Source organism: Arachis stenosperma, chromosome 1 (genome assembly GCF_014773155.1).
Source record: "Arachis stenosperma cultivar V10309 chromosome 1, arast.V10309.gnm1.PFL2, whole genome shotgun sequence".
Classification (NCBI taxonomy): domain Eukaryota; kingdom Viridiplantae; phylum Streptophyta; class Magnoliopsida; order Fabales; family Fabaceae; genus Arachis; species Arachis stenosperma.
In genome coordinates, this window is record NC_080377.1 from 12,778,025 (window position 1) to 12,790,620 (window position 12,596).

A 12,596-nucleotide genomic window follows, 5' to 3' on the forward strand; every position below is an offset into this window, starting at 1 on the left:
ATGGAGAATGAAGTGTTTCTTGATGTGTTAGTTTCATTAGGATAATGATGGTATTTATAGGCAATAATGGTAAGTTAATTATGGTAGGATGCTTGAGATGTTTTAGATATATCTTTATTTTCAAATTTGGCTGCTTCTACAATAATATACAACACTGTGTATATCACATATATATTATTTCTAGTGTATATCTTCGCAATAATGTTTTTCTGTTGCATTATTATTGTTATAAGAAGAAATCTTAGGGTAAAACATAATAAATTAGTAACCACACTACAAAATCTTCACATATATATATACTTTGTTTAATATTAGCGTCTTCAAAACTAAGTTGAATTAGTTTAATAGTTAGTTTATCATTAGTCTATTTAAATAAGTGTTAAATGTTTAAATTCTATTTTATATATACAGCAACTCATTCACCAATATAAATTTTTAAATAAATCTTCAATACATGATAAATTAGTCTTTAACCTGCCAAAATAAAAAATACCGTACGAAATCAAACAATATTAACGTGTTCACTCTCTATAATTAAGAGATTAATATGCAACTAGTTAGCAGATATTTTAGTCCGATCCAATTATCAAATGTTTTTGCCTCTTAAAAATGGTAAAAAGAATTCGTGGGAAGATTTTTTCTTTGAATCTCTATAAATTGAGTTCCATTGGTCAAATTCTTAATAACAAAATTTATCAATTGGTAGGTTTCACTTTCACCTAAATAAGTTAGAATATCAATAAGTATTCTATTTGTCCACTTGCATAAATAGCTACATAGCTAGGAAGTACGGACATTTTTTGTGTGTTGTCATTTTAAATACGACATTTATCGATATTCGTTTGACATGCGTGTTTTTTTGTGTTTAATTATGTATTAATTTAAATAAAAAAAATTTTTTCGGACACGTTTGAACACACCAAATACCATCACATATCCAACCTTATTCTTAACTAGGGATGACAATACCATCCGAATTCGCGGGTATCCACCCCACCCCTATCCGCTCGGGATGAGTAATTACCTGCCCTACAGTGGGACTGGTTTTTAGCGGGGCGGGTTTTTGGGAGGGGCAGAGCGGGGTCGGATTTAGGTAATATTAGGGATGGCAAGCGGGGGAAGCCCGCCCCGTCCGCCAGAAGCCCGCCTTTTGGCGGGCTGGCCTGCCCCGCCCCGCCTAACTGCGGGCTGGCGGGCTGGTAGGCTAAGCCCGTCAAAGCTCCTCTTTTTTTTTTAACTACTAAATAATATATATAATTTCACAACCATATTAATAAATTTATAATTTCTAATGGCATAAAAAATTATATTTTTTATATTAACAAATATTAAAGTCTTTGTAATTATAAATATCTAATAAATATAATTATAAACCAAAATTTCATTCAAAATATAAGTATAAATATTCTCTCCAAAACAAAATAAACATAATCCAAAACATAATTATAAATATTGTCTCCAAAATAACATAAACATAATTCAAAACAGTCAATTTTTATCTTCATACTCTTGTAAGTTAGGTTGGGAAAAGTTAGGTTTTGGCAAAAAAATTGCAAAAATACCCCCTCACAAAAAAAATCTTAGCCCGGCGGGGAAGCCCGCCCCGCCCCGCCAAAACCCGCCAAAGCTCGCGGTTTAAGCGGTGCGGGTTAGGCGGGCTTTCGCTATTTGGCAGTCCTGATTTTCCAGCCCAACCCGCCTTTTTTGGCGGGTAACGCGGGCCGGCCCGGCAGGTTTAAGCCCGTTTGCCACCCCTAGGTAATACCCGCCCCGCTATATATATAATATATATAATTTTAATATATAATATGCATAATATATATAAAATAATTAGTAAATGATTAATAATATTGTATCATATTTAATTTTTTTAATTTATATTATGTATGTGATGATGGTTATATAAATTTTGAAATTTAATTTTATTTATTGGATTTTAATAATTATAGGGATGGAGCGGGTTAGGGTTCAACGTTTTACTACCCGCGAGTAGAAGCGAGGCGAGTTCTATACGGGTTGTTGTACGGTGGGGCGGGGTCGGATTGAGCAAAAATCCGCCCCTATCCGCCCCGTTGCCACTCCTATTCTTAACATGTATTTTTTGAAATAAGTTTAGAAATAGTATATATTATTAATTATTAAAACAAAAAATATTTTAAAAACTTTATACGATAAAAAGACACTAAAAATAATTTAAAAATAATTGATATTTAATATTAAAATATTATTATAATTTATCTAAAAAATACTTTATATATATATATATTGTGTTTTCGTGTCTTATAAAAATTTTAAATTTATATGTCCGCGTGTCCCGTGTCGTGTCGTGTTGTGTATCTATGTCAGTGTTCGTACATCATAGATAAATAGATATAAATAAGTATAAGAAATCAACTTTTAATTAGTTAATATTAATTAATTATTTTTATTATAAATTTTTTTAATTCTTATTTATTGGAGAATTTAGAGTTAGAATTTAAGGTTTAGAGTTCAAAATTCAAAATTTAAAAATTTTAAGATAAAAAATAAATTTAAAATAACTGATATTATTAATTAAAAAAATTAGCTAATTTTGGCTTCATATATAATTAAATTTCCTTGATATATATATGTGATCTATTTTGTTGAGAGTCATATGAAGGAAGGGTGTGTCCGCCCCTATGTTGAATCCTATAAAAAGAAAGCGACATATTTTAGGGGGCCACTCCAATGAAGTCATCAAAAATGACTTCCGCTGAATCTCAAAGCTGCACCATTGGATATTATTTTGGGATTGAAAATTTTATGGACATGTGTCACTTATGATGGACAAGAAATTAAAGTTAGTGTAGTGTAATTTTTCTATTTTGGTTCAATGTGTTAAATGAATCTAGTTAAACCGATATAAAAATAAACCGGTTTATAACATTAATCAAAATTAATTTTAATTATTTTTATTAATAATAAACCAATTTATGACAACAATTAAATATTCTAAATGTCATCTCAAAAACAAATTTAACTTTTAGTTTTAGGTTTACAAATAATCATACATGAAGTGATATGTTTCATATCAAAATTATTTTTTAAATTTTATCTTAATCATTAATTTATATAAAATGGTGCTCTAAATTTATTCTAGATAACTAATTTACACTTAATTAGAGATTTAACAGTGAACTTAACATTAAATTATATTCTATATTAAATCTCAACTTTTAATTAATATTAATTTTTAGTGTAAGAGTGAATTTCATATATAGTAATGCTTTAATTTTGATTGCAATCACTAATTCACATTTAATTAGAAGTGCAAAAGAGAACTTCATATGACTACATCAAATCATACTCTAAATTTGATATTAAAAACTAATTAACACTTTTTTTTGTTGTCATTATTATGAACTTCAAATTAAATTATGTTCAAATTTTTATATGACCATATCACTAATTATCATTTATTTATATGTATAAACAATATTTTCAAATTAAATTATACTCTAAATTTAAGTGAATTTAATAAAAATTTTAAATTTTTATTTTAATAAATACTCAACAAATCATTACAAATTTAATTTTATAATTTTACCAAAAAAAATTTTAATTAAAAATTTTAACTTTACCAAATTTAATATTTATTAATTGTAACAATAATTAATAAATATTAAATAAAATAAATTTCAGCTATTTTAACTATTTTTTTGTTTTTTAAACATTATTATTATAAAATAAAAGGTACATTATACAAATAATTACATAATGTATACACAAAAGCTATGATTTATTTTATTATAATTTATTTATATTTAGATATACTTACTTTTTAGTTTTTTATTTTTATTATTGAAGGAGAAAAAAATTAAGTAAATTTATTAATAAAAATATTAACCAAAAGATATATTAGTATTTTTAAATTTGAATTATATATACAGTGGTTTGGTTCAATACAATTTAATAAAATCGGACCAAATTAAAAAACAAATTACGTAAGACACTTGTTTCAATCATAAGAAGGACTTTAGGAGAAGTCATTTTTAATGACTTCATTTAAGTGAGCGCCTATATTTTAACTGAGGAACGATAGAGCTTTTTAATAATTCTCCTCGATATTTGTTTAAATATCAATTGAAGATAAAAGAAATAATATTTTTCTTCTTCCATTTATTATTATTCATTTGCAAGTTTGAATAGGAGATAATTTGGGTTTAGAGGGAGGGGCCGGGTGGATGGGGCATGAAGAAAATGAGAGAAACGATTAAAAAAATAAATCTCCTGTTTTCATATTTATTAAGAAAAAGAAAAACGATTGAATTTGTGGTTAAAAAAAGGAAAAAGGAAAAAGAAATATATATCCCTTCTCTGTAATTGTACGAGTGACACATTGGTAAAAATAGGGCAAATATAGCCCAAATTTACTTCATTTAACATTTAATAATTTTAACAATAATTAATAAACATTAAATAAGATAAATTTAAAATATTTGGATAAATTTTGTATTGTTTCCCAAATTTATTAGTCTTTAAAATATTATGCATCGATATTTTTCTGTTAATATTTACTAATATTTGGTCAATATTTTGTTTTTATATACTATTATATAATTTAAAATTTTAAGTTTATAATTTAATATTTATTACTTAAAATTCAGAATATCAACTAAATATTAGTCAGAAATAATATATTTTGTTAGTCATATACCATCATTCTTTATAATAATCGTTAATTAGTTAATGCATATGTGTACGACTAGTTAAAGTAACACATATATTTAGTCCATTAATAAAGTATTTTGAATTTGATTCTTAAAAATAGAGAAATTTTTTGTTGGGAGGCTAATGAGGTAATAATGCTCCCTTTAATTGAAAATCATAAATTGATGAACTAGATCAGTCTAATTCTTAATGGCAGAGTTTACTAAATCATCAATTGGTTTTAGATGAAGCTTGGTATGAAGAAGTTTCTTCATTCACTTTCTCTCTGGGTTAATTATTTATTATTTACATTGTTTATTGTTCTGGAGTTTCATAGTTGCAATGGCAAGAAATAACCATCTTATTTAGAGCTTACAAGGTGCTAGATTTACATATCTGTGTCATGCATTATATCCTTCAATAATTGTTTGCTTGCAATATGTTTTCTAAATTGACTCACGAAACATTTGCATCAAACCTTTATCGAAAAAATGTACTCTTCAACTATCTTTTCAACAAATAATTATGACTTTCTTGATTTAGTTTGTAGTATTCTTCCATTTTGTTTCAAAATATATTTCAACAATCAATTTTGGTTTTCTATTTGTAATAACATGTTGAAAGAATTGTTGATCATTTGATAGGAGACAATAAAAACAAGTTGCTTTTCTGTTGGGTAAGTATTGATAAGTAACAAGTGTGAATGATAGTTAGTCTTATATATATTAAATGAAATAATGTATGAGAGTTTATGAAATGAGAAATTTATCTATTTAGTGCGTTAAACTTTTTAAGTTGGTGTGGTATATTCTCTCACTTGATTCTTATACACTATTGACTACTTTTTTCTTTTGTTGATATTGTAATACGATTGCTAAAATATTACTCTTTTATTAGGGCAATTTACGTAAATAAATAAAGTGGGAGAATTATTTACGTAAATGTGCAAATCTGTATGTTGTTACGATTTTGTGCAAAATGGATTTATATGTAAACCGTGGCAACCCACCACGGTTTCTAAACATGCATAAACCGTGGGAGGTCACCACGGATTAGGAGCAAATTTTTGTAGGAGGAAACCGTGGTAGGTCACCACGGTTTATGAAGGAAATTTGGCAACCATAAACCGTGGGGAGTCACCACGGTTTATGAAGAAACTTGTTTGCACATAAAACCTTGTGGGTCACCACGGTTTATGTGTGGTAAATAATGGCCAGAAAACCTTGTTAATTTTATGTCCAAGAGACACAACTTATTTTTATTTTTTTATTATTCTTGTTAAATTTTTATAATTATATTTTTTATTATTATATTTTTCATCTCAAATTTTTTTAATGAAAAAATGAGAATAAATTAGATTTTCATAATTTGTTCTAGTTTATCACCAAGCAGAATTACAAGAACACAAAATTTTGTGTCTCTATCCATCAGTGTCTTATCCTGTCCTATTTTCAGTGTCTTATCCTATTTTGTTGTTGAAAACAAAGGCAGCCTAATAAATACACACTATATAGTACATTTTATAAAGAAAAAAAATTATCTATTTCTATTGAATATTTATAATAAAATTTTTTCGTTCTCTTTATGTATTATTGACTAATATATACTATAAAATTTTTACATGTATTATCAATTAGTTTTTCATTATGTTTATCCCTATTTTTCATTTTACACTATATTTAAATATTTATTATACTATAAAAAATATTAATGAACATAATAAAATAATTACTTATTAATATTTTTAGAGTACTCATTAATATTCTTAAAATATAATAAATATTTTTTATTTTAAATTTAACAAATACTAATGTATCAATATACACTTATATGTGAATTTATTAAATCTATATAAAAGATTTAATCAATAAGCATGTTAATGAATATTAATATACCAATATTAACAAGTAATTATTTTATTGTACTCATTAATATGTTATAGTATAATAAATCTTTATTTTATAAATGAAAAAATAAAGATGTATATAATGAGAGAGGTCACCTTAAGCTTAAACGAACTTTTGAGTAGTTTTTATAAGTTCGCCTAAGATTTTGAAAACTTCATAAAAACTCAAAATAAAAAATAAAAACACAGATTCCAAACATTAATGTTAGTGTAATTTATTTTTAAAAATATTTTTTTATTTTATAATAGAAAAAAATCCAAAAATTTCATGGTGTTTATTATTAGAGTCTAATTTTTTTCTAATTTATTTTACATAACAAATTTTAAATATTTTAAATTTATTAAATTTCATCATCTTAAATTAAATATTAATTTTTTATTTTTTAGTAAATAGACATCAATTTTTTAAGCACTATAAAAATCATGGTGTTTATTATTAGAGTCTAATTTTTTTCTAATTTATTTTACATAACAAATTTTAAATATTTTAAATTTATTAAATTTCATCATCTTAAATTAAATATTAATTTTTTATTTTTTAGTAAATAGACATCAATTTTTTAAGCACTATAAAAATTATTTTCTTAGTATTATCTGATTTTTTTTATTGTACTCTTTCTATTATAAAAATAATGATTTTTATAATAAACAGTTTTGTGTCTCTTGGACATAAAATTAACAAGGTTTTCTGGCATTATTTACCACACATAAACCGTGGTGACCCACAAGATTTTATGTGCAAACAAGTTTCTTCATAAACCGTGGTGACTCCCCACGGTTTATGCTTGCCAAATTTCCTTCATAAACCGTGGTGACCTACCACGGTTTCCTCCTACAAAAATTTGCTCCTAATCCGTGGTGACCTCCCACGGTTTATGCATGTTTAGAAACCGTGGTGGGTTGCCACGGTTTACATATAAATCCATTTTGCACAAAATCGTAACAACAAACAGATTTGCACATTTACGTAAATAACTCTCCCACTTTATTTATTTACGTAAATTACCCCTTTTATTATTTTTATTTTTTTTATACAAACAATAAATGTACTGTTTTGCTCCTCTCATTATCTTTGTCATGAGATGGATAAATTTTTTTTATTTATTTTGATTTAAAGCTTTTCTCTGTGACCATAGGAAAACAACTTGGTGATATTGATTATTGGAGTAAACCATGTTCTTCGTGCTTTTGATCTATATTTATTTATATTCAAAACGAGTATCATTGCACCAAAATAAGTTTCAGTACTTTCAAAGTAAACTCCAAATTTGTCAAATGTAAGGATTTGAGAATGAATGAAAGATGAAGCTGCAATTTTGATCAGCAAGGCATTGGAAGAGAGTCATGGCACTTGAAGTTGTTGTACAAAAACCTAGAGAACTTGAAGGATATATTTAAAAGTTTACCTGATATGTTGGATATGTACTTTGGATGAGATCTTGAAGGAGAAGACATTGATGAGGATTCCTAAGAAAATGCTGACTCCAATGAACTGGAATCAAAACTCATCAAGGGACTTGATATTTAGGAAGATTTATAACTTATAGGCATCCATTTTTTATACTAAATTAATTTGTAGTCATCATCTATTGTATTTTAGAATTCTAAATTCTATATTTTCATGTCTCAATTTTTAAAGCTTACCAGTTATATGTATATGTCTGGCAGAACAAAAAATGGTCTTAGCTTTATAATCTTTTGGGCTCAATTATATTTTTTTGTGCCTGTTCTTTATCTTTGGTTGGTTGATCTATTATCTTTCTGTTGTCATGATTTGACTAAGTATATATTTAATATGTGTTATTATAAATTTGATTAAAATTTCGTCATATTTGCTTAAAAAATCAAGAAATCTGTAATATCCTTAATATGTAAAACAATATTTTTGTATTGTATATAATACTCTTAATAAATAATGTTATATAGTTATAGTTATTATGATTCAATATTTTCGTACTTGGCACGGGCAATTACGCTAGTATATATATATATAATTAATAAAAATATTATATATACACTAAAAATCAACCACCACCCTATCATTGCCTGCATCTACATATTTGTAGATACATTCTTGTGAAAACGTTCTGAATATTTATTGCTTGCAATTAATTGACCTAGTAATATTTTATAATAATTCAACAAAAAAGAAAAAAGAGACCAAAGCACATGTAGGTACATTTCGTGTTAGGCATGGCATTCCAGCTTTGTTCCAAGAGGTGCCACATCCAATTGTGTATAAAAATAATTTATACACGTATTTAATTAAATAATTATATTTTTTTTCTTTCCTTTTGTTACTTTTTATTTTGATAGTGATTAAAATATAAATTCTCGTATATAAAAAGGATTTTATGTAAGAGTGTTAAGAATGGACTAATCAAACTAATGAAATCGATCAACAATTTATTTAGGCAATTAGGATATCCATAAATTTTTCTCAGTTTAGACTTTAGATACTGAAAATTTATTCTTAGTTGTATTATTTACTTTAGGTAATAGTAGCAAAGTAATTTGCTATTACCTGTGGGTATCACTATAAACCCTTATTATTACAACATGTTCTCTTATTATTACAAAGGTAAAAATTTAGGTACAGTTAACTTTATGTAAAATTAATAGTTGAAAGTCATTAAATAATTTGACTACTCTCAACTATCAACTTCACATGAAGTTAACTGCATCTGAATTTTTACCCATTACAAAACATACAATAATAGCAATTTGCCCTAAGCAAAAGGCTTTTGATTGTTGCAATCCAAGTTATCTCCCGGACTAACTCCCAACATTTGGCAATACCTTTTATAAAACCCGATGCGATCTTGGACCCGGGAATCCGATCCATGCCCACATTCAAGTCCACCATTGATAATGTTAGTGATCACTCCAAATCCGGAGACTCGGCCGGCCGCCTTGTCCGCCGCCGATGGTGTCCATCTTCCGGTGATGACATCATGGCTTGATGGCTTGTTTCCTTGTGCTGTCATCCAAAACCATATGGCTGTCTTGAATGAAACAGTTGCATCTCTAGCCACTAAATCAGGGTTATTTAGAAGATCTTGTCCTATAGCCTTACCCGCTGGCCCATAATTATAGTTGCTGAAAAAAAAATATTAATTAAATATCGTCATCATAAATATAAGAGTAATGTATGTAGGGCAAGACCAAAATTTGATGAAAAGAATTATTATTTGATGGATTCACAATTTGATAAAAATGATATAGTATGTTATGTAATTCTTAGACAAATGAACACCTCAGATCATTATTGGATCACTAGCTACTCTATAAGGCATTGAATTTTAATTTGTATAGACGAAATTAAAACTCATATGAAATGATAATAACAATAATTTGTTAGTTTAAATTTTATGTAATATTATTAATTCATTCATTTTTCACTAATAGTAAAATTTATGTATACGTTTAATTATTTAAATTCATTATATATATATTAACATGTTTTAAATTATTTTCTAATCCAATATAATGTGCTTAAATAAAATTGGAGAATTATTTAGGTATAGGTGAAATTAATAATTATATGGGTAGATATCATTGAACAATATATCGATACATTGTTCAATGATATATAAAAGGTCAGAAATTATATACAAATTATTTAATTATATCTTTTTTAGCTATAATAAATTTCATATAGAAACATACATCTGCATATAAATTTTTAAAAATTTTTTTAAATATATTGATATATTGATATTTTAATAATTTTTAATCATTAATTTTAATTATATATTATATATTATATATTTTTTTAATTAAGATCAATAGTTAAAAATTACTAAAATATCAAAAGTTTTCTTAAATTTTCACCGTTTTATATATATGTACTTACTGAGTAAGTTGAATTGGTCCTCTGCCATAGTATTTTTTGCCAGAAGCACATGGCCATTGTTGGGAAGGGGTACAATAATCTGCCTGGGTATTTTCGTTGATAAAGCAATATCCCCATGCATATGGTCCATCTGGTGCACTTGCCCATCCTCCTATATATATATATAATATAAATTCAAAAGTCAATAAATTAATTTCATCTCATTTATGTTAAATGTTTGTTAGTAATTAAATTAATGTCACCTAGCTACCGACACCAATCAATTCATGTAGTTCTATATATGCTTTTAAAAGATTGTGACTTCTTGCAATGAAGTTGATGTATGTGTAGAATTGAAATTGAAATAGGTGTCTTATTATCATCATCTCCATGTAAATCTAATCTTAAAGATTTCAATTCCAAAGGAACATTATTATTTCATATGTATTATATAACATGTTTTTTTTAATTAAGCAACAATTAGGATATATATATCATAGACTAAAATTTTCTTTAAATTCATCATAAAATCTAATTTTATAGACCTTAGTTAAAAGAAATAAGTTTCAAATTAAATGACTCAAGCAAAATACTAAAATTAAAATATTTAATTTCTTTTAGTACTTATTATTATAAATATATCACCTAATAAATGCAAATTTTTTATTTTTTTATTTATTTTATGTTTTTTTTATAATAATAATAAAAATCTAACATTAAAAGTTTAGAAAATTTTTAAGTGTACTAATATATCAATATTTTAGTGATTTTTAATTGTTGATTTTAATTATAAAAAATATAGATAATATATAATCAAAATCTATTGTTAAAAATTACTAAAATACTAATATATCAGTATACTTAAAAACTTTTTTAAAAGTTTTATTTATAGAAATTCGGATATGCAATGTTATTATAAAATAATTTATCCTAAAAATTCAAACGGTTATATAAAAATAATATAGTTTGAAAGTACAATATAACCTGTGGTTTCATGGGAAGTTTGAGCCAAAAATGCAGCAAGCTCCTTCTTCTTGGTGGTATCATCACCGGTGGTACCAAAGCCGTTGAAAGAGCGAGCGGCGGCGATGAAAGCATTATAGGAATAGAATCCGTTTCCCTTACACCGCGGATCGTTCCGGTACTTAAGCATTTGATCAAAGATAGAAGAAGTTATGATCCTACCAACATCACCACCACCGGAACCACCGCCGGAACTAGGTGGTGTTTTTGGTGTTGAACCTTTGCATTGGCTTTGGCAACCGTCACCACAATAGTCATTTGTGTTACCACAATAACCAAATTTGCTACAACATAGGTTGTTAGGGCACAATGCTCCATTTGCTTGTTTTCCACATTGTTCAGCTATGGTGGTTCCAATTAGCAATGTGAATGCTAATGATGATATTAGGGTTAGCATAAGATAATCAGGAATTTTTGTGTTACTCATTTTTGTGAGTGGGTTGGTGTGGAAGATTTTGATGTGTGTGATGTGTTGGTTTCATGTGGAATAATGCAATGTATTTATAGGTGAGTTTTGAAAATGATGTGTATATTTATTTTCAAATTTGGCTGCTTCTATTATTATATGGATTATTGTATAATAATTTACAATAATCAGTTACTACCTATTTTTGTGTATAATTATACATATTTTTTAATTAAATAATTAACTATCAGAATAATTAAACATGTTAAAGAAAAATAGTAATCAATCTTATTTAGTCTAATATTTTTTTTATAAAATATGAAATATATATATTATGAGTGACTAATTCGTGGTTAATTTTAAGTTTATTGACTTCATTCTTACATCATTGATCATGGATTATTAACATTCAATTGTTTGGTTAAAGTGGCATAAGGAAAAACTTCTATAAATAGAGTCAAACCGATCAAATTCTTGATAATAATAATAATAATAATAATAATAATAATAATAATAATAATAATAATAATAATGGGTCTAGTGATATTAACCCGACATATTTCACCAAAAATAACATTAAAAAGTTTAGTTAATACTTTATCTGTTGATAATAAGTAACTATTGCATTGACTTGGATAAATTGATATATTTGCGGTCTATTCAGGCAAAGGAATAAGTTAAGGGTGTGGGACATGTTTAATCCTAGGAAAAGAAAATAACATGCATATATTCAATTGAGAAATGATATAATTAAC

The 12,596-nt window shown here is 26.2% G+C and overlaps 1 protein-coding gene across 1 annotated transcript; it reads right to left on the bottom strand.

Moving 5' to 3' along the window:
• Positions 1-8,982: 8,982 nt before the first annotated feature.
• On the bottom strand, positions 8,983-11,900 carry LOC130966854 (endochitinase-like). The gene is made up of 3 exons (XM_057891681.1): positions 11,397-11,900; positions 10,434-10,584; positions 8,983-9,676 (listed from the first exon to the last, which is right to left on the bottom strand). The coding sequence occupies exons 1-3, from the start codon at positions 11,860-11,862 to the stop codon at positions 9,307-9,309; spliced, it is 987 nt and encodes a 328-aa protein (XP_057747664.1). The 5' UTR covers positions 11,863-11,900; the 3' UTR covers positions 8,983-9,306.
• Positions 11,901-12,596: the final 696 nt, after the last annotated feature.

Bases quoted from the DNA above. Each gene is read 5' to 3' on its own strand.
- LOC130966854 (XM_057891681.1), bottom strand. From the start codon at position 11,862: ATGAGTAACACAAAAATTCCTGATTATCTTATGCTAACCCTAATATCA. The intron at 10,585-11,396 runs GTTATATTGTAC...ATATATATATAG, and splicing joins AACTTCCCATGAAACCACAG to GAGGATGGGCAAGTGCACCA. The intron at 9,677-10,433 runs GTAAGTACATAT...TTTTTTTTTCAG, and splicing joins GGACCAATTCAACTTACTCA to CAACTATAATTATGGGCCAG.